Raw genomic sequence first — 23,209 nt, forward strand, 5'->3', positions numbered from 1 at the left:
AAGGAAGGAAGGAAGGAAGGAAGGGCAGAAGGACGGAAGGATGGAAGGAAGAAAAGAAAAAAAACAAAAAGCACAAGCTTCTCATATGAAGTTACAGGAATAGTGGTCCAGTGGTCAGTTCTCCTTAGGACATTTTAGATATGACAATGCATAGTGACCCTTAATTTGATGGGTCCTATATAAAGCTTTGTGCAATATTGTCATTTTAACAAACCTCATCCAGAACATACATAACGACACAGGATATGATTGCCATGTCCTTGCTGTGTATCGAGTTAATTTTCTGTGTCCTTGATTGTCAGGCATATTACAGCAACGACCTGAAATGGCTGGTAGACTTGGGAGAAAGTGGATAAAGTTATAGCTGTGGGTTACACACCTCAATTGTGAATGGCTAAGAATGTCCTCACAGTCCTTGGAGGCCCCTCCTGTAAGACTATCCTTTGGAAAGTGGAAGCAGGTTTATCTGAGCTCAGAGTGAACCTGGCGAGCATGGAAGAGGACAACATGGGATAATTGAGACCCTGTCTAAAACCATCACTGAAACCCACCCTTCATTCAAAGCATCATCTACCAATTCTGGAATTTTGACGATTCTCTGCCGACCAGTCTTTCATTCTGGAGTGGTAGAAAAGAACTGGAAATGATCTTTCTATTCTAAGGACCTCGATCTGTCTTTCTTAGGTCCACGTTAAGAACAAATGAAATGGTTGTCACCATCTGAACAACTTACTATCACCTACTCAGCATTTCTAGCCTAATACTGTGCCTATGGCGATCTCAAGCTTCCCTGAGTGCTGCTGCCCCAGCAAGAAGAATGAGGTACTGAGGTCAAACCCCAGTGAACCTTTCAAGGGGTTAGAAGGAAGCCATCAGAGATACTCCACTTCTTTGTCCTTAGATTAAATCAAGATGATACAATGTGAATCTAGTGGGCTATTTAACCAGACATCTTTCTGGCAACACAACCTATCTGAGTTCATTGCTTGGTAGGATTCATGCCCCACCATCCTAGATGTTTCTTGATACATGGCTGCCAAGGGCCAGGTTTCCTGAGTTTTGTTCTTTATAGAATGGGGTGTAGTCAATCACTGTTGCCCTGTGTAAGAAATGACAAATATCTATAACAACTGACCACACTGTTCTTGTGTGTACAAGTACAGTAGTGGAAACCCAGCATAACTGAGGAGCGGGAAAGCAGCACTGTGTCCTGGTCTTTCTGTGCAATATCTGGCTCACAGGCGGCTGGGGCAAACCTTGAGTTCCTCTGTAGAAACAGAGTGAGGTTGAATGGGCGCTGAGCCGGCTGAGCAACACAGCTGAGGCTTCTCAATTCCAGCAACAAACACATTATTGGTTTCCCATCTCAACACCTCATTTCATGGTCTTGTCCCCACACCTAGCTTAACCACAGCAATTTTCATACATGCCAGCCTGCTATTTCATGTTGTTGCTGTAATACGCCTCCACATCATAGATTCTTAAAAACAAAAAAACAATAAACCTGACACTGAACAGGGTGATTCTTGTCAGCGTCCTGTGCATTTGGGGCCCAGGTAGGTTCGCAAATAACCAGGACACAGGAGATGCAGAGCAAAGGCAGATGCAACTGCATGCAGTTGCAAGTTTATTAATCCTTATGTAGACATGAATATGAATTACCTCACTTTTCCTTTTGGCAAGATATAATAAGATCGTTATTCCCATGATGCCAGGAACAACCGAAGCAAGACTAAGCAAAGCAATAAGACTAAGCAAAGGCTTCTTCTTACAATATCTGTATAGCAAATACCTCCCTTCCTAGAATCACAATATACTTGTCATAACCCAGAGAGCATGAGAGCCGTTTCCACAAAAATGGGACATAGTACAACAGAGTGTAAGGTAAAGTGAGAAAAAATATTTTCTTCTCAAGGGCAGCATTCCAGCCCCTGCTTGCAACTGTCACCAGTCTTTACTTGATCCTGTCTGGGAACTGTATCTCAATGACTCCACAATTTCTTTCTTTGTTCTTTTGTTTTAAAAGTAACACTTTCTATAACATAGCTAAATGTCCTCGAAGGGGTTTAATCATGCTAAAAGAAAGCAACATAATATATAATGTCCGCAACCTTTAATGACTGTTATCTATTTTCTTAGGGGTATGATTCAGATACCTTCCCAGATCTGGATTTACCTTTCGTCATTGTTATCTGTCTAGAAAATCAACAATATCGAATTGATATTTCAGTTTTCTGGCATAATGTTCTCGGGAATAAGAAGTAATGATTTTGGAATTTGCTCAGCGTCTATTGTTATGTCCTCATTGCATTGCTGACCTTTAATTTATGTATTGGCTCTCTCGTGCATTGTTAGTTTGAGGAAGGGGTTGTTACTCCTGTGGATCTTCTCAAAGAAAAAAAAAAAAGAAAGATCTTGGTTTCCCTGACTCTTTGTATTTTTCTCTTTGTTTCTAAAGGCTTGATTTGAACCCTGAGTTTATTTCCTTCCATCAACTCCTACCAGACTCTCTATGGGATGAGGCTTTGCCTCACCTTGGTACAGCAGCATGTAATAAATGAAGCTTCTGCTGATCCCTGCTGTGGTGTTGCACATCACAATCTCACTGAAAACCATGCATAGCCTCGTTTGAGGATCTCTTAAGGCAGCCCACTATTTCAGTGTTCCCTGCAAGGGGCCAAGGGATAGTTCTGCATGCACCTCGACAGGTTTCTCTATGGTCTTCTGGGTCATTTGATAAAAGTTTATAGTGAGTTCGAGGACGAACAGACACACACACACACACACACACACACACACGCAAACACACACACACATACACACACAGAGACTTTACTGAAATGTTGCACATCCTTTGCACACCAAGAATAAAGTGAGCATTACTGAAAATACACCAATAATGGAATGTGGGGAAGCTGGGGCTTAGAGTTACTTAAAAGACCCGATGCAGAGTCTCCTGTTATTGGAGGAGAAACTTGATAGACAATGTGGTGCTTTATTTTCTTTCTCTTGGCTGGCAGCCAGGGCTTTGAGTGTGTTTGGCAAGTACTGTAGCACTGAATTAAATCCTAGGGCTGGAACCCTATTAATCGTTTACAACAGTTACAGGGCAGGCTGGATGAAGACACTCAGCCCACAGTGTGGACATCTCAAGTCAGTCACTGGACAATGGCTGACAGACTTGTCTGAAGACGGGAAATGTTTCTCTCTCTTGGAGGGGAAAGAAGGACCCTACAACTACACTGAACTCTAAGGACAGTCTATTTAGGTAAGGGATGACACCAACTATTTTGTCTCATGTCACACGTGTCAGTAGAAAATATCCAAGGTATTGGATGCCGCTGTTAGCATTAACAGAACAAAGCACATAGTGTTGGGAAGGATAATAAATTATGAGTATGATTAGAAAACCCCAAAATTCTTCCAGGTTCTAAAAGAGCCAAAAATACCACCAAATACAGCATTAATGGGATAGGTTGGTTAGATCTAGTCACTAGTTTCTATTGTGTTACCTATGACTCTTTTCCTGTCATGGTAGGCTTATAGTGACTAGAGGACCTAAGCTTGAGAGTAACCAATGCCTCTCCCTTGCTTCTCTAGCTGCTGAGCATTGAAAAGCCCTAATGAGGCAGCATCCATTTGCAGACATACTGGATTATTCTTCTGCACTTTATCTGTCTGAGTCACCTCCACTCTCAGTAAGTCAGTTTAATTCCATAAATTGGAAATGAGTCACACGAAAAAATACTTTCTCAATACAATCACAGATTTCCCATGGAAAAGGGGCAACATGAACTGTCCCACCTAAGTTCTGGGCTTACACAGACATGTGTTCACAGCTGCGGTCTGCATTCCAGTATGGATGCTCTTGAGGTCCTCCCTAAGCTGCATAGATTAAGATAATTATCTTGCTTTCTATCAAAAGAATTCATTATGCCAAGTTGGCCTGTAGAAGGAGGCTAGTCTCTTCTGTATTTTATCAAATGTGCATAATCTGTGGAATCATCATTGATAGTAAGTGAGAGATCTGTTTGGAATTGAAACTGGGTGATGCTGGAGGATGATCCTGAATGCACAATGAGCAGTGGAGGCACCAGAGCCCGGTATGGATGCCTAGCAGCCTACCACATTGAGCAGGCACCGCTCAACCACCTGTACATACACATCTCCTGAGATCTGTCTCCTTAATTGGAGGTGATCATGTCCACCTACTACAGCACATGCCCTGGAAGGACAAAAGCTACCTACAGGAGCTGTGGTGATGACTCCCAGGTTAGAGCATCTGCTGCTCTCTCAGAAGAACCACGTGGTCCCTAACAATCATCTACAACGGAGAATGTTATTCCCTCTTTTGGGTCATGGGGAAAATGCACCCAGGAGGGACCCAGACATAGAGTTGGAAAGAAAGATCCATTGACTTAAATGATAAAAATAAATATAATCAGCAACCATAAAAAACACAGCATATGAATGATCAAGTAAAACAGCACCTATAAAAACCTATTTCCCAAAATGACTTTGAAGGTCATTATCTCTGTGGTTTAATGCTGATGCTGTATTGTAAGAAAAACTGAGGCACATGGTTCTCGGTAAGGATTACTTCTGTATTCCTTTGTGAACGTTGTCATGTTTTTTCTGCAGCTGTACAGCAATGAGTGTATTTTACTCAATGTCTGGTGCACACAATCAATAAGGAATGTGTGTTGTGGACTGATATAGACTAGGAGGAGCAGAACACATGACAGCATGGATAGAGTATGGCAGTGATTGCATCATAAAGTGTGTGTCCATAAAAAAAAAAGTCACAGTATCCCCACAAAAGACCCTATCACCCTGTGTAGCCCTTGGTGGCTTTGAATTCACTATTTAGCCCATGTTCCCTCGAACATTCAAAGATCCAATTCTAGATGTCAGTTCTAAGGCTACAGGAGGGGAAAGGACTATTGAATAACGAAGGTGGTCTTAAGAGTCAAGAGTTCCAAATCAATTTTTATTCATAAGGAATACAATTAACAAAAAACAGTCTTAATGAACAACTAAAGTGTTATCAAAAATGAAAAAAAGTAACAGGAATATATAACTATGAAACAACAAAAATCAAACTTCAATGAAAATCATAACCAAAAATGTTTCTTAACGTTTTATGATGGACATTTAGAAGAACAATTGTACTGCTGTTTCTGTTGTAGGACACGAGATGTCAAGGAAGTCCCCTCAGTTGTCTCTCAAACGGTGTTGTGGATATGAGAAAGGGATGAAGACCTCAGTCAGACAGGCTGGCATACTGATAGATAAATTTAGGGTCTCTAACCATTGAAAAAATTAACTGAGATGAGGAACATTCACCCAAAAAAGGCTTTGGCACTTGACGATGGTCGTCAGCAGGGAACTCCTGAGAAAGAAACTCATTCTTCAGGTGGCCGTCTTCCTGGGATGTGTCCTATTCCATCTCTCCTGCATCTCTGAGACCTGGGAGAAGAAGGCAGCTATTAAGACGCTGATTTGGTGGGGACACGCTTGCCACCTGTCAAGTTGCTGCCTTCTCTCCCTTCAGCTGCATTAGGCAGAAAACATTGATCTTTTAACTGAAATCATTGCTAATATCTCTGCAGCCTGGGGAAAATCACCAGCAACCCTCACAGTAATGTGGGATAACAAGCTGCTAGTCAGACTTCTACCAGTGCAAACCAAGAACGGGGAAACAGGAAGAGAACTAATTGGGTTGCAGGAAGAAAGGAGAAGGGCACAGGATAGCCAGATCAAAGCCAATGACAAGGACTCATTTGCCATTTGCACTTGGTTCTTATCCCTGCAAGGTGCTTCCAACCATCACATGACCCCTGTATGACCTTTGTAACACGACCAAGAACTTGTTCAAAACTCTTCATAGCATCCAATCTATCACAGGGAGATGCAGTAATGTGATATGCTATTCCTCTGTCACCATTTCTGGACTGCAGTTTCAAAAAGAGCAGAAAAGTATACTTGCCAGTAATTCAGTTTCTGAAAAGTGGTTAACTTCCCAGAATACTGTGCATAGACAGAGCAATGAATAACTGTATCACAGGAGGTGGTTGACTGATTGGGTGTGAGAGATTAGAAAGATGATAGGGGAAAGCAAAGATGTATCAAATAGGCAAATGGTATCAGACATTGTTAATCTGACGCAGCTGCTTGTTCCTACCAAATTTTGCTGGGTCTGGAGGATGCTGGTCTTCTCCTGTTCGTCTTCATCATTCGGGTTCAACTCAAACAAGTACCGCTGTACCTCCTTGCTCTCCTGCTTCAATGTGACCAACTTCTTCTTCATGCATGCCTGGTCCATCAGGAGCCGGCTCTGCAGGTTGCTGGAAACACACTCTGCATAGTAAGATCCTGAAGCCTCTTTCTCCCATTCCAACTGCCAAATCCCACAGACTCCACCAGGACCCAGATACCCACAAAGACTTCACAGAATACATCTCCAAACACATACATGGCTGCTGCTGCTGCTGCTGCTGCTGCACAAACAGCAAACGGCCAATCCAGGGAAGAATGCATTGTTTCTGTGACCCAAGCACCAATAAGAGTCCATGTCTCTCCAAAAGAACAAGGGATCTACAAGTATCCATGAAAGCCCAATGCGTGGGGGCAACATCTATTAGTAGCAGGCAAAGAACCACAAAGGAGGACAGTAGAACCAAGGGAAGGTCATGCTAACCATGTGGTCCACACATTGAGCTTTGTTAAACCTGGTACGACCCCAGAGGCCCAGGTCCGCCTAATAACACTCTGATGCCTGAATCAGTGTAGTTCTATCCAGAGTTTTCTAAAGATGCATAGACACTGTGCTCATAAGTAACAGTCTCTTATGAAACTGAAACTGAGTCCAAAAGACCCACGGCACAGTGATATTTAAACAGCAGAAGTAATGGAACCAGAGCTGCAGAATCTCCAATCCAGAACAAAGAAAGGCAGAAATGGCCATTCCCCAAGTGATGGCCCTTCTGACCAGTACTTACCGATAGAAGTTAATCTCCTTCTTGAGCTCCTGAAATTTCTGACAATGTTCAGTGTTCTTTATCTCTAAGTTGTGCAGTAATGACATGACCTCTTTCTCCTTTATCTTCAATTTTTCATAAAATGGATTTGGCCTGAAGTAGGGGCTGGCCCCAGGAAGAGAGAACCCAATGAACATCGGCGTTTAGGATTATAGGAACTCGGCTGAGTCCTGTACTAACCCAGCTCTGGAAGGACACTTTCTGAATTCTACATAATGGGATCTTCTTCAGGTTCAGAAACTTGTAATTGTGCGCCCAGGACAACAGAAAGTAAACACCCAGAGAAAGGGATCCCTGTCTCACTTTTTTCAATCAGGAGGGCTGGATCTGCATTGATACCTGTTATGCCATCAGGAGCCTAGGCCACAGCTCTTATGCCCACACACACACACACACACACACACACACACACACACACACACACACAAATACACATACACAAACACACCAGAAACCTGTGATTTCATTTTTCCTGTTTTGACAACTGGAATGCTACAAGCTGAATAACTAATATTCTAGAGGCAGACAGTACACATAATTCTGGAGATGAGACCAGATATTGCCACAAACTTATAATCTGCCCAAGGCATACAAATGTACAGACAAATGTAACCACACAGGCAAAGATCTGTACTGTTGAAAGTGTGGCTTCCAAAATATAGCACTCACATCTCCATGAAACTGTTATACAGGTAAATCCTGAGGCCAAAAAACAGACCCCTAAATTCCAGGTGTGGAGGGATATACAAACATATAAAAGTTGTGCATATGCGTGTAGACATGTGCACACACAGACACACAAGCTGGGACACACCCACAAGAAAAGAAAACAGACTCAGAGAATGAGAAAGAGAGATAAATATGGAAACAGAGAGCACAGTGAGAATCAGTAGAAATGTATGCACCATTACTGTCTCCGAGTATAAGGCACACAGACAAGAAGGAACAGGCCTGAGTCTCGGGCCTTCTAGTTAAGCAATGATATAAACAATGTGGGACCTGTCACCTCAGGCTGCTCCCAGGAGATGCCAGCATTCAGTCACCTTCCTAGAAAGTACAAAGACTCTCCACAAACTCACAGCACCTAGAACCTGCCAAAGCTACCACCTGTCGAGGGCTTTCCAAGTATACACTGGGAACTCATGTTCCAGGGACTTGATCCCTGAATTCTTCACTCAGATCACAAGTTCCGATTTTCAACTGGAGGAACCAGAGAGTCCATTTCCAAACTCACTCCTCACTAAGGGTCAGGTTCTGAATCTCCTCTATATGGGAGACGAGGTTTAGGACAAGGTCTTTCGGGAGGCACAGCATTCTAGAGCCCACCACCTTAATAGGATAAGATGAGAGTGATACTGCACAGCGGTGAATGACACAAGAGCTTTTGGAGCAATGCATACCTCTTGTTCATGGATACATCTGTCACATAAAGGAGGCGATCATTCAGCTCATTTCTCTCCTTGGTAGTTAGCTCGAGCTCTCTAATCAGCCTCTCCTCTTCCTCGTTGCCCTGCACCTTGTTTAGGACAGTTTCAGGGGATGACGTCTGTCTGCAGGCCTCTGTAGGTAGAAGAACATAAGTGAACCTGCATGGGGAGAATGCATAGAGCATACAGAGACCACCCTGAGGCCCAAACAGGAGAACATGCCTGGAAGCCAGTGTCGCTGCAAGGAGTTTGGTCTATGCATAAGAGGCCTCCTAAGTAGATCTCAGTTCCCCCACTAAATATAGAGACTAAGAGATGTAAGCAGCCACGTGTTTCCTATGCCTGCCGACACAGGCTTACAAGTACCAGAGAGAATGGCTTCTCCAGGATTATTACCAGCTACGCAGGCTACAACCTGGTTTCAAGACCCACACCCTGTGGTTTCAGAAGTCAGATCATCAATTCAGCATCCACAAAGACTTGAGTGATCAGGGATACTCAGATATCCTTCACTGCTATTCTAGTCCAATAACTTTGGATTACAAAGTCATGCAGGGGGAGGACATGGTTGGCAGACTTATCAATTCCCCCTACCGAAATGACAAATGCCCCAGAAGTGCCAATAGGTTACAGGCTCTTTCTTGGTCTACCCACTCCAAATAGTTTGGCTACTGTAGAAAAATATCTGCCACACAGAACCTCTAATATATGAGGGGAAGGCTGGCCCTGCCAGCCAGAGGTAGTCAGAGGAGTTCTAAAAAGATAAGGTCATGGCCAGGAGCACCATTCTCTCCCTGTTGCGACTGTCAGAGAGCCACTCAATTTAAAGAAGCAATGAAAGTGAAGTACATTGATGCCCTGTTTAATTCAGAAAAGTTATACCCTCCATGACTCCTGATGGTGTTATTATACCAATTTAACATACCGAATGCACTGTAAAAGTAAAGGCTAGAAGTTCACAGAATGATAGCATAGGCATTATCATATCCTCCATTTGGGTATGGAGAAACTAATGATGTGAAAACCTCGACTTTCAGGAATTGTGATAATCATGGAATTCAATATCTTTGGAGATGTTCCAGTGGTTGTGGCCCACTGCTATAAAGGCCATCTATAGCTCCCACACACACCCCTGACAGGAAGCTCAACATACACTGCCCAGAACTTACTCCACATTCCACATGACCACGTCCTGTGTCCATCATTACTTTTAGGTTTCGTTTGCTTCACTCTAGACTCTTCTCCATCAAAATCAACTCTCCCAAAGCGCCCGCGAAGACGGGCAAACATGCCTGTGGATATATCCTTTGGACACTAAGAGAGAAAAATTAGGGAACTGGTTGTCACTACAACACTGGTGACATCACAGGGATTCCAAGAAGTCTCTAGGAGACAATAGAATGTCCAAGAAGGGACGGCTGATGTCACGGGGAACAGACTTTGCCTCCCTGCTTATGTTCTCCCTGTACTGAGCAAAAGCTGATGTGCCCTTTTCGGGAGACTTCCCTGTGGCATAGCCACTGAGCACCACATGCTTCCAAAGCCAAATTTGGCTCTAGGCTTGAGTGGAAAAACCTAAGTCATTGCTCTGTATCTAAATGAGTGCTTCCTCCTGAATCCCTGCACAGAAATGTTTCATCCTACCTCAAATTCTCCTCACACAGCAATATTACCCATTAAAAATTACTGAGAAATCACACCAGTTTACATAAGTAGCCAAAGAGGTCTCCTCATGTGCAGGTGCATGAAATCACACCCAGAAATAGCCTGCAGGGTAGGTTGCAATGTGGGTGTGTGTTATGGGTACAACCTGAAACTTTGTGCTTAACATTTGACAGTTGCCACCAGATTCCTTAGGAGAGAGAAATGCAATCATTATGGTCCTGGCAACAATGTGGAGATCTGTTGGCAGAGGAAACGGAAATATTGGATCCACCAGTGAATGCACCCTCAGGCTGAGTGTGGGGCTCTCCTCTTTGCACTTAAGTTACCAAAGCAGGATTGCTTACAGGCCTCTCTAAGCTCTAACACGCAATTCTATCTGAAAAACAAAATAGTCAGCAGATGTGAGGGGTGCAGCCAAAGGGGTAGGACAAGCCTAGAGACATGACTCAGTGGACAGAGTAAGAAACAAGCATCTTCCCTTCTGATTCATGGATCACCCCACAAAACACAAATCATCTATTGTCATAAAAAAAGAACAAGTTATTTTATTGAATGCACACACTAATGCTGATTGATCAGAGGCATAGCTCAGATTTTGGGGGCAGATCCATGACTTGAACTATCTTCCTGACAACTCATAAAGCAAAATAAATAAATAAATACATAAGAATGAAAGAAAGAAAGAAAGAAAGAAAGAAAGGAAGGAAGGAAGGAAGGAAGGAAGAAAGGAAAGAAAGAAAGAAGGAAAGAAAGAAAGAAAGGGAGAAAGAAAGAAAGAAAGAAAGACAGACAGACAGACAGACAGAAAGAGGAACATAGAAAGAAAGGAAGGAAGGGAGAAATGAAGGAAGGAAGGAAGGAAGGAAGGAAGGAAGGAAGGAAGGACGGACGGAAGGGCAGAAGGACGGAAGGATGGAAGGAAGAAAAGAAAAAAAAACAAAAAGCACAAGCTTCTCATATGAAGTTACAGGAATAGTGGTCCAGTGGTCAGTTCTCCTTAGGACATTTTAGATATGACAATGCATAGTGACCCTTAATTTGATGGGTCCTATATAAAGCTTTGTGCAATATTGTCATTTTAACAAACCTCATCCAGAACATACATAACGACACAGGATATGATTGCCATGTCCTTGCTGTGTATCGAGTTAATTTTCTGTGTCCTTGATTGTCAGGCATATTACAGCAACGACCTGAAATGGCTGGTAGACTTGGGAGAAAGTGGATAAAGTTATAGCTGTGGGTTACACACCTCAATTGTGAATGGCTAAGAATGTCCTCACAGTCCTTGGAGGCCCCTCCTGTAAGACTATCCTTTGGAAAGTGGAAGCAGGTTTATCTGAGCTCAGAGTGAACCTGGCGAGCATGGAAGAGGACAACATGGGATAATTGAGACCCTGTCTAAAACCATCACTGAAACCCACCCTTCATTCAAAGCATCATCTACCAATTCTGGAATTTTGACGATTCTCTGCCGACCAGTCTTTCATTCTGGAGTGGTAGAAAAGAACTGGAAATGATCTTTCTATTCTAAGGACCTCGATCTGTCTTTCTTAGGTCCACGTTAAGAACAAATGAAATGGTTGTCACCATCTGAACAACTTACTATCACCTACTCAGCATTTCTAGCCTAATACTGTGCCTATGGCGATCTCAAGCTTCCCTGAGTGCTGCTGCCCCAGCAAGAAGAATGAGGTACTGAGGTCAAACCCCAGTGAACCTTTCAAGGGGTTAGAAGGAAGCCATCAGAGATACTCCACTTCTTTGTCCTTAGATTAAATCAAGATGATACAATGTGAATCTAGTGGGCTATTTAACCAGACATCTTTCTGGCAACACAACCTATCTGAGTTCATTGCTTGGTAGGATTCATGCCCCACCATCCTAGATGTTTCTTGATACATGGCTGCCAAGGGCCAGGTTTCCTGAGTTTTGTTCTTTATAGAATGGGGTGTAGTCAATCACTGTTGCCCTGTGTAAGAAATGACAAATATCTATAACAACTGACCACACTGTTCTTGTGTGTACAAGTACAGTAGTGGAAACCCAGCATAACTGAGGAGCGGGAAAGCAGCACTGTGTCCTGGTCTTTCTGTGCAATATCTGGCTCACAGGCGGCTGGGGCAAACCTTGAGTTCCTCTGTAGAAACAGAGTGAGGTTGAATGGGCGCTGAGCCGGCTGAGCAACACAGCTGAGGCTTCTCAATTCCAGCAACAAACACATTATTGGTTTCCCATCTCAACACCTCATTTCATGGTCTTGTCCCCACACCTAGCTTAACCACAGCAATTTTCATACATGCCAGCCTGCTATTTCATGTTGTTGCTGTAATACGCCTCCACATCATAGATTCTTAAAAACAAAAAAACAATAAACCTGACACTGAACAGGGTGATTCTTGTCAGCGTCCTGTGCATTTGGGGCCCAGGTAGGTTCGCAAATAACCAGGACACAGGAGATGCAGAGCAAAGGCAGATGCAACTGCATGCAGTTGCAAGTTTATTAATCCTTATGTAGACATGAATATGAATTACCTCACTTTTCCTTTTGGCAAGATATAATAAGATCGTTATTCCCATGATGCCAGGAACAACCGAAGCAAGACTAAGCAAAGCAATAAGACTAAGCAAAGGCTTCTTCTTACAATATCTGTATAGCAAATACCTCCCTTCCTAGAATCACAATATACTTGTCATAACCCAGAGAGCATGAGAGCCGTTTCCACAAAAATGGGACATAGTACAACAGAGTGTAAGGTAAAGTGAGAAAAAATATTTTCTTCTCAAGGGCAGCATTCCAGCCCCTGCTTGCAACTGTCACCAGTCTTTACTTGATCCTGTCTGGGAACTGTATCTCAATGACTCCACAATTTCTTTCTTTGTTCTTTTGTTTTAAAAGTAACACTTTCTATAACATAGCTAAATGTCCTCGAAGGGGTTTAATCATGCTAAAAGAAAGCAACATAATATATAATGTCCGCAACCTTTAATGACTGTTATCTATTTTCTTAGGGGTATGATTCAGATACCTTCCCAGATCTGGATTTACCTTTCGTCATTGTTATCTGTCTAGAAAATCAACAATATCGAATTGATATTTCAGTTTTCTGGCATAATGTTCTCGGGAATAAGAAGTAATGATTTTGGAATTTGCTCAGCGTCTATTGTTATGTCCTCATTGCATTGCTGACCTTTAATTTATGTATTGGCTCTCTCGTGCATTGTTAGTTTGAGGAAGGGGTTGTTACTCCTGTGGATCTTCTCAAAGAAAAAAAAAAAGAAAGATCTTGGTTTCCCTGACTCTTTGTATTTTTCTCTTTGTTTCTAAAGGCTTGATTTGAACCCTGAGTTTATTTCCTTCCATCAACTCCTACCAGACTCTCTATGGGATGAGGCTTTGCCTCACCTTGGTACAGCAGCATGTAATAAATGAAGCTTCTGCTGATCCCTGCTGTGGTGTTGCACATCACAATCTCACTGAAAACCATGCATAGCCTCGTTTGAGGATCTCTTAAGGCAGCCCACTATTTCAGTGTTCCCTGCAAGGGGCCAAGGGATAGTTCTGCATGCACCTCGACAGGTTTCTCTATGGTCTTCTGGGTCATTTGATAAAAGTTTATAGTGAGTTCGAGGACGAACAGACACACACACACACACACACACACACACGCAAACACACACACACATACACACACAGAGACTTTACTGAAATGTTGCACATCCTTTGCACACCAAGAATAAAGTGAGCATTACTGAAAATACACCAATAATGGAATGTGGGGAAGCTGGGGCTTAGAGTTACTTAAAAGACCCGATGCAGAGTCTCCTGTTATTGGAGGAGAAACTTGATAGACAATGTGGTGCTTTATTTTCTTTCTCTTGGCTGGCAGCCAGGGCTTTGAGTGTGTTTGGCAAGTACTGTAGCACTGAATTAAATCCTAGGGCTGGAACCCTATTAATCGTTTACAACAGTTACAGGGCAGGCTGGATGAAGACACTCAGCCCACAGTGTGGACATCTCAAGTCAGTCACTGGACAATGGCTGACAGACTTGTCTGAAGACGGGAAATGTTTCTCTCTCTTGGAGGGGAAAGAAGGACCCTACAACTACACTGAACTCTAAGGACAGTCTATTTAGGTAAGGGATGACACCAACTATTTTGTCTCATGTCACACGTGTCAGTAGAAAATATCCAAGGTATTGGATGCCGCTGTTAGCATTAACAGAACAAAGCACATAGTGTTGGGAAGGATAATAAATTATGAGTATGATTAGAAAACCCCAAAATTCTTCCAGGTTCTAAAAGAGCCAAAAATACCACCAAATACAGCATTAATGGGATAGGTTGGTTAGATCTAGTCACTAGTTTCTATTGTGTTACCTATGACTCTTTTCCTGTCATGGTAGGCTTATAGTGACTAGAGGACCTAAGCTTGAGAGTAACCAATGCCTCTCCCTTGCTTCTCTAGCTGCTGAGCATTGAAAAGCCCTAATGAGGCAGCATCCATTTGCAGACATACTGGATTATTCTTCTGCACTTTATCTGTCTGAGTCACCTCCACTCTCAGTAAGTCAGTTTAATTCCATAAATTGGAAATGAGTCACACGAAAAAATACTTTCTCAATACAATCACAGATTTCCCATGGAAAAGGGGCAACATGAACTGTCCCACCTAAGTTCTGGGCTTACACAGACATGTGTTCACAGCTGCGGTCTGCATTCCAGTATGGATGCTCTTGAGGTCCTCCCTAAGCTGCATAGATTAAGATAATTATCTTGCTTTCTATCAAAAGAATTCATTATGCCAAGTTGGCCTGTAGAAGGAGGCTAGTCTCTTCTGTATTTTATCAAATGTGCATAATCTGTGGAATCATCATTGATAGTAAGTGAGAGATCTGTTTGGAATTGAAACTGGGTGATGCTGGAGGATGATCCTGAATGCACAATGAGCAGTGGAGGCACCAGAGCCCGGTATGGATGCCTAGCAGCCTACCACATTGAGCAGGCACCGCTCAACCACCTGTACATACACATCTCCTGAGATCTGTCTCCTTAATTGGAGGTGATCATGTCCACCTACTACAGCACATGCCCTGGAAGGACAAAAGCTACCTACAGGAGCTGTGGTGATGACTCCCAGGTTAGAGCATCTGCTGCTCTCTCAGAAGAACCACGTGGTCCCTAACAATCATCTACAACGGAGAATGTTATTCCCTCTTTTGGGTCATGGGGAAAATGCACCCAGGAGGGACCCAGACATAGAGTTGGAAAGAAAGATCCATTGACTTAAATGATAAAAATAAATATAATCAGCAACCATAAAAAACACAGCATATGAATGATCAAGTAAAACAGCACCTATAAAAACCTATTTCCCAAAATGACTTTGAAGGTCATTATCTCTGTGGTTTAATGCTGATGCTGTATTGTAAGAAAAACTGAGGCACATGGTTCTCGGTAAGGATTACTTCTGTATTCCTTTGTGAACGTTGTCATGTTTTTTCTGCAGCTGTACAGCAATGAGTGTATTTTACTCAATGTCTGGTGCACACAATCAATAAGGAATGTGTGTTGTGGACTGATATAGACTAGGAGGAGCAGAACACATGACAGCATGGATAGAGTATGGCAGTGATTGCATCATAAAGTGTGTGTCCATAAAAAAAAAAGTCACAGTATCCCCACAAAAGACCCTATCACCCTGTGTAGCCCTTGGTGGCTTTGAATTCACTATTTAGCCCATGTTCCCTCGAACATTCAAAGATCCAATTCTAGATGTCAGTTCTAAGGCTACAGGAGGGGAAAGGACTATTGAATAACGAAGGTGGTCTTAAGAGTCAAGAGTTCCAAATCAATTTTTATTCATAAGGAATACAATTAACAAAAAACAGTCTTAATGAACAACTAAAGTGTTATCAAAAATGAAAAAAAGTAACAGGAATATATAACTATGAAACAACAAAAATCAAACTTCAATGAAAATCATAACCAAAAATGTTTCTTAACGTTTTATGATGGACATTTAGAAGAACAATTGTACTGCTGTTTCTGTTGTAGGACACGAGATGTCAAGGAAGTCCCCTCAGTTGTCTCTCAAACGGTGTTGTGGATATGAGAAAGGGATGAAGACCTCAGTCAGACAGGCTGGCATACTGATAGATAAATTTAGGGTCTCTAACCATTGAAAAAATTAACTGAGATGAGGAACATTCACCCAAAAAAGGCTTTGGCACTTGACGATGGTCGTCAGCAGGGAACTCCTGAGAAAGAAACTCATTCTTCAGGTGGCCGTCTTCCTGGGATGTGTCCTATTCCATCTCTCCTGCATCTCTGAGACCTGGGAGAAGAAGGCAGCTATTAAGACGCTGATTTGGTGGGGACATGCTTGCCACCTGTCAAGTTGCTGCCTTCTCTCCCTTCAGCTGCATTAGGCAGAAAACATTGATCTTTTAACTGAAATCATTGCTAATATCTCTGCAGCCTGGGGAAAATCACCAGCAACCCTCACAGTAATGTGGGATAACAAGCTGCTAGTCAGACTTCTACCAGTGCAAACCAAGAACGGGGAAACAGGAAGAGAACTAATTGGGTTGCAGGAAGAAAGGAGAAGGGCACAGGATAGCCAGATCAAAGCCAATGACAAGGACTCATTTGCCATTTGCACTTGGTTCTTATCCCTGCAAGGTGCTTCCAACCATCACATGACCCCTGTATGACCTTTGTAACACGACCAAGAACTTGTTCAAAACTCTTCATAGCATCCAATCTATCACAGGGAGATGCAGTAATGTGATATGCTATTCCTCTGTCACCATTTCTGGACTGCAGTTTCAAAAAGAGCAGAAAAGTATACTTGCCAGTAATTCAGTTTCTGAAAAGTGGTTAACTTCCCAGAATACTGTGCATAGACAGAGCAATGAATAACTGTATCACAGGAGGTGGTTGACTGATTGGGTGTGAGAGATTAGAAAGATGATAGGGGAAAGCAAAGATGTATCAAATAGGCAAATGGTATCAGACATTGTTAATCTGACGCAGCTGCTTGTTCCTACCAAATTTTGCTGGGTCTGGAGGATGCTGGTCTTCTCCTGTTCGTCTTCATCATTCGGGTTCAACTCAAACAAGTACCGCTGTACCTCCTTGCTCTCCTGCTTCAATGTGACCAACTTCTTCTTCATGCATGCCTGGTCCATCAGGAGCCGGCTCTGCAGGTTGCTGGAAACACACTCTGCATAGTAAGATCCTGAAGCCTCTTTCTCCCATTCCAACTGCCAAATCCCACAGACTCCACCAGGACCCAGATACCCACAAAGACTTCACAGAATACATCTCCAAACACATACATGGCTGCTGCTGCTGCTGCTGCTGCTGCTGCACAAACAGCAAACGGCCAATCCAGGGAAGAATGCATTGTTTCTGTGACCCAAGCACCAATAAGAGTCCATGTCTCTCCAAAAGAACAAGGGATCTACAAGTATCCATGAAAGCCCAATGCGTGGGGGCAACATCTATTAGTAGCAGGCAAAGAACCACAAAGGAGGACAGTAGAACCAAGGGAAGGTCATGCTAACCATGTGGTCCACACATTGAGCTTTGTTAAACCTGGTACGACCCCAGAGGCCCAGGTCCGCCTAATAACACTCTGATGCCTGAATCAGTGTAGTTCTATCCAGAGTTTTCTAAAGATGCATAGACACTGTGCTCATAAGTAACAGTCTCTTATGAAACTGAAACTGAGTCCAAAAGACCCACGGCACAGTGATATTTAAACAGCAGAAGTAATGGAACCAGAGCTGCAGAATCTCCAATCCAGAACAAAGAAAGGCAGAAATGGCCATTCCCCAAGTGATGGCCCTTCTGACCAGTACTTACCGATAGAAGTTAATCTCCTTCTTGAGCTCCTGAAATTTCTGACAATGTTCAGTGTTCTTTATCTCTAAGTTGTGCAGTAATGACATGACCTCTTTCTCCTTTATCTTCAATTTTTCATAAAATGGATTTGGCCTGAAGTAGGGGCTGGCCCCAGGAAGAGAGAACCCAATGAACATCGGCGTTTAGGATTATAGGAACTCGGCTGAGTCCTGTACTAACCCAGCTCTGGAAGGACACTTTCTGAATTCTACATAATGGGATCTTCTTCAGGTTCAGAAACTTGTAATTGTGCGCCCAGGACAACAGAAAGTAAACACCCAGAGAAAGGGATCCCTGTCTCACTTTTTTCAATCAGGAGGGCTGGATCTGCATTGATACCTGTTATGCCATCAGGAGCCTAGGCCACAGCTCTTATGCCCACACACACACACACACACACACACACACACACACACACACACACACAAATACACATACACAAACACACCAGAAACCTGTGATTTCATTTTTCCTGTTTTGACAACTGGAATGCTACAAGCTGAATAACTAATATTCTAGAGGCAGACAGTACACATAATTCTGGAGATGAGACCAGATATTGCCACAAACTTATAATCTGCCCAAGGCATACAAATGTACAGACAAATGTAACCACACAGGCAAAGATCTGTACTGTTGAAAGTGTGGCTTCCAAAATATAGCACTCACATCTCCATGAAACTGTTATACAGGTAAATCCTGAGGCCAAAAAACAGACCCCTAAATTCCAGGTGTGGAGGGATATACAAACATATAAAAGTTGTGCATATGCGTGTAGACATGTGCACACACAGACACACAAGCTGGGACACACCCACAAGAAAAGAAAACAGACTCAGAGAATGAGAAAGAGAGATAAATATGGAAACAGAGAGCACAGTGAGAATCAGTAGAAATGTATGCACCATTACTGTCTCCGAGTATAAGGCACACAGACAAGAAGGAACAGGCCTGAGTCTCGGGCCTTCTAGTTAAGCAATGATATAAACAATGTGGGACCTGTCACCTCAGGCTGCTCCCAGGAGATGCCAGCATTCAGTCACCTTCCTAGAAAGTACAAAGACTCTCCACAAACTCACAGCACCTAGAACCTGCCAAAGCTACCACCTGTCGAGGGCTTTCCAAGTATACACTGGGAACTCATGTTCCAGGGACTTGATCCCTGAATTCTTCACTCAGATCACAAGTTCCGATTTTCAACTGGAGGAACCAGAGAGTCCATTTCCAAACTCACTCCTCACTAAGGGTCAGGTTCTGAATCTCCTCTATATGGGAGACGAGGTTTAGGACAAGGTCTTTCGGGAGGCACAGCATTCTAGAGCCCACCACCTTAATAGGATAAGATGAGAGTGATACTGCACAGCGGTGAATGACACAAGAGCTTTTGGAGCAATGCATACCTCTTGTTCATGGATACATCTGTCACATAAAGGAGGCGATCATTCAGCTCATTTCTCTCCTTGGTAGTTAGCTCGAGCTCTCTAATCAGCCTCTCCTCTTCCTCGTTGCCCTGCACCTTGTTTAGGACAGTTTCAGGGGATGACGTCTGTCTGCAGGCCTCTGTAGGTAGAAGAACATAAGTGAACCTGCATGGGGAGAATGCATAGAGCATACAGAGACCACCCTGAGGCCCAAACAGGAGAACATGCCTGGAAGCCAGTGTCGCTGCAAGGAGTTTGGTCTATGCATAAGAGGCCTCCTAAGTAGATCTCAGTTCCCCCACTAAATATAGAGACTAAGAGATGTAAGCAGCCACGTGTTTCCTATGCCTGCCGACACAGGCTTACAAGTACCAGAGAGAATGGCTTCTCCAGGATTATTACCAGCTACGCAGGCTACAACCTGGTTTCAAGACCCACACCCTGTGGTTTCAGAAGTCAGATCATCAATTCAGCATCCACAAAGACTTGAGTGATCAGGGATACTCAGATATCCTTCACTGCTATTCTAGTCCAATAACTTTGGATTACAAAGTCATGCAGGGGGAGGACATGGTTGGCAGACTTATCAATTCCCCCTACCGAAATGACAAATGCCCCAGAAGTGCCAATAGGTTACAGGCTCTTTCTTGGTCTACCCACTCCAAATAGTTTGGCTACTGTAGAAAAATATCTGCCACACAGAACCTCTAATATATGAGGGGAAGGCTGGCCCTGCCAGCCAGAGGTAGTCAGAGGAGTTCTAAAAAGATAAGGTCATGGCCAGGAGCACCATTCTCTCCCTGTTGCGACTGTCAGAGAGCCACTCAATTTAAAGAAGCAATGAAAGTGAAGTACATTGATGCCCTGTTTAATTCAGAAAAGTTATACCCTCCATGACTCCTGATGGTGTTATTATACCAATTTAACATACCGAATGCACTGTAAAAGTAAAGGCTAGAAGTTCACAGAATGATAGCATAGGCATTATCATATCCTCCATTTGGGTATGGAGAAACTAATGATGTGAAAACCTCGACTTTCAGGAATTGTGATAATCATGGAATTCAATATCTTTGGAGATGTTCCAGTGGTTGTGGCCCACTGCTATAAAGGCCATCTATAGCTCCCACACACACCCCTGACAGGAAGCTCAACATACACTGTCCAGAACTTACTCCACATTCCACATGACCACGTCCTGTGTCCATCATTACTTTTAGGTTTCGTTTGCTTCACTCTAGACTCTTCTCCATCAAAATCAACTCTCCCAAAGCGCCCGCGAAGACGGGCAAACATGCCTGTGGATATATCCTTTGGACACTAAGAGAGAAAAATTAGGGAACTGGTTGTCACTACAACACTGGTGACATCACAGGGATTCCAAGAAGTCTCTAGGAGACAATAGAATGTCCAAGAAGGGACGGCTGATGTCACGGGGAACAGACTTTGCCTCCCTGCTTATGTTCTCCCTGTACTGAGCAAAAGCTGATGTGCCCTTTTCGGGAGACTTCCCTGTGGCATAGCCACTGAGCACCACATGCTTCCAAAGCCAAATTTGGCTCTAGGCTTGAGTGGAAAAACCTAAGTCATTGCTCTGTATCTAAATGAGTGCTTCCTCCTGAATCCCTGCACAGAAATGTTTCATCCTACCTCAAATTCTCCTCACACAGCAATATTACCCATTAAAAATTACTGAGAAATCACACCAGTTTACATAAGTAGCCAAAGAGGTCTCCTCATGTGCAGGTGCATGAAATCACACCCAGAAATAGCCTGCAGGGTAGGTTGCAATGTGGGTGTGTGTTATGGGTACAACCTGAAACTTTGTGCTTAACATTTGACAGTTGCCACCAGATTCCTTAGGAGAGAGAAATGCAATCATTATGGTCCTGGCAACAATGTGGAGATCTGTTGGCAGAGGAAACGGAAATATTGGATCCACCAGTGAATGCACCCTCAGGCTGAGTGTGGGGCTCTCCTCTTTGCACTTAAGTTACCAAAGCAGGATTGCTTACAGGCCTCTCTAAGCTCTAACACGCAATTCTATCTGAAAAACAAAATAGTCAGCAGATGTGAGGGGTGCAGCCAAAGGGGTAGGACAAGCCTAGAGACATGACTCAGTGGACAGAGTAAGAAACAAGCATCTTCCCTTCTGATTCATGGATCACCCCACAAAACACAAATCATCTATTGTCATAAAAAAAGAACAAGTTATTTTATTGAATGCACACACTAATGCTGATTGATCAGAGGCATAGCTCAGATTTTGGGGGCAGATCCATGACTTGAACTATCTTCCTGACAACTCATAAAGCAAAATAAATAAATAAATACATAAGAATGAAAGAAAGAAAGAAAGAAAGGAAGGAAGGAAGGAAGAAAGGAAAGAAAGAAGGAAAGAAAGAAAGAAAGGGAGAAAGAAAGAAAGAAAGAAAGAAAGAAAGAAAGAAAGAAAGAAAGAAAGACAGACAGACAGACAGACAGAAAGAGGAACATAGAAAGAAAGGAAGGAAGGGAGAAATGAAGGAAGGAAGGAAGGAAGGAAGGAAGGAAGGAAGGAAGGGCAGAAGGACGGAAGGATGGAAGGAAGAAAAGAAAAAAAAACAAAAAGCACAAGCTTCTCATATGAAGTTACAGGAATAGTGGTCCAGTGGTCAGTTCTCCTTAGGACATTTTAGATATGACAATGCATAGTGACCCTTAATTTGATGGGTCCTATATAAAGCTTTGTGCAATATTGTCATTTTAACAAACCTCATCCAGAACATACATAACGACACAGGATATGATTGCCATGTCCTTGCTGTGTATCGAGTTAATTTTCTGTGTCCTTGATTGTCAGGCATATTACAGCAACGACCTGAAATGGCTGGTAGACTTGGGAGAAAGTGGATAAAGTTATAGCTGTGGGTTACACACCTCAATTGTGAATGGCTAAGAATGTCCTCACAGTCCTTGGAGGCCCCTCCTGTAAGACTATCCTTTGGAAAGTGGAAGCAGGTTTATCTGAGCTCAGAGTGAACCTGGCGAGCATGGAAGAGGACAACATGGGATAATTGAGACCCTGTCTAAAACCATCACTGAAACCCACCCTTCATTCAAAGCATCATCTACCAATTCTGGAATTTTGACGATTCTCTGCCGACCAGTCTTTCATTCTGGAGTGGTAGAAAAGAACTGGAAATGATCTTTCTATTCTAAGGACCTCGATCTGTCTTTCTTAGGTCCACGTTAAGAACAAATGAAATGGTTGTCACCATCTGAACAACTTACTATCACCTACTCAGCATTTCTAGCCTAATACTGTGCCTATGGCGATCTCAAGCTTCCCTGAGTGCTGCTGCCCCAGCAAGAAGAATGAGGTACTGAGGTCAAACCCCAGTGAACCTTTCAAGGGATTAGAAGGAAGCCATCAGAGATACTCCACTTCTTTGTCCTTAGATTAAATCAAGATGATACAATGTGAATCTAGTGGGCTATTTAACCAGACATCTTTCTGGCAACACAACCTATCTGAGTTCATTGCTTGGTAGGATTCATGCCCCACCATCCTAGATGTTTCTTGATACATGGCTGCCAAGGGCCAGGTTTCCTGAGTTTTGTTCTTTATAGAATGGGGTGTAGTCAATCACTGTTGCCCTGTGTAAGAAATGACAAATATCTATAACAACTGACCACACTGTTCTTGTGTGTACAAGTACAGTAGTGGAAACCCAGCATAACTGAGGAGCGGGAAAGCAGCA

The 23,209-nt window shown here is 43.0% G+C and overlaps 2 protein-coding genes across 6 annotated transcripts; both read right to left on the minus strand.

Moving 5' to 3' along the window:
* Positions 1-4,963: 4,963 nt before the first annotated feature.
* On the minus strand, positions 4,964-9,850 carry Dlg5l13 (discs large MAGUK scaffold protein 5 like 13). 3 transcript variants are annotated; one of them, XM_087595420.1, is made up of 5 exons: positions 9,637-9,850; positions 8,441-8,600; positions 7,002-7,145; positions 6,185-6,347; positions 4,964-5,469 (listed from the first exon to the last, which is right to left on the minus strand). In XM_087595420.1, exons 1-5 carry the CDS (start codon positions 9,755-9,757, stop codon positions 5,413-5,415), a joined length of 645 nt encoding a protein of 214 aa, XP_087451546.1. In that variant the 5' UTR covers positions 9,758-9,850; the 3' UTR covers positions 4,964-5,412. The 3 variants fall into 3 exon arrangements, with proteins under 3 accessions (XP_087451546.1, XP_087451547.1, XP_087451545.1); XM_087595421.1 differs by lacking the exon at positions 9,637-9,850 and adding an exon at positions 8,690-8,796; XM_087595419.1 differs by lacking the exon at positions 4,964-5,469 and having other exon boundaries at positions 6,032-6,347.
* Positions 9,851-15,965: 6,115 nt separating this feature from the next.
* LOC147998761 (disks large homolog 5-like) lies at positions 15,966-20,855 on the minus strand. Of its 3 annotated transcripts, none has more exons than XM_087595417.1 (5): positions 20,642-20,855; positions 19,446-19,605; positions 18,007-18,150; positions 17,187-17,349; positions 15,966-16,471 (listed from the first exon to the last, which is right to left on the minus strand). In XM_087595417.1, exons 1-5 carry the CDS (start codon positions 20,760-20,762, stop codon positions 16,415-16,417), a joined length of 645 nt encoding a protein of 214 aa, XP_087451543.1. In that variant the 5' UTR covers positions 20,763-20,855; the 3' UTR covers positions 15,966-16,414. The 3 variants fall into 3 exon arrangements, with proteins under 3 accessions (XP_087451543.1, XP_087451544.1, XP_087451542.1); XM_087595418.1 differs by lacking the exon at positions 20,642-20,855 and adding an exon at positions 19,695-19,801; XM_087595416.1 differs by lacking the exon at positions 15,966-16,471 and having other exon boundaries at positions 17,034-17,349.
* Positions 20,856-23,209: the final 2,354 nt, after the last annotated feature.

This window comes from Rattus norvegicus, chromosome 19 (assembly GCF_021556685.1).
Source record: "Rattus norvegicus strain SHRSP/BbbUtx chromosome 19, alternate assembly SHRSP_T2T, whole genome shotgun sequence".
Lineage (NCBI taxonomy): Eukaryota > Metazoa > Chordata > Mammalia > Rodentia > Muridae > Rattus > Rattus norvegicus.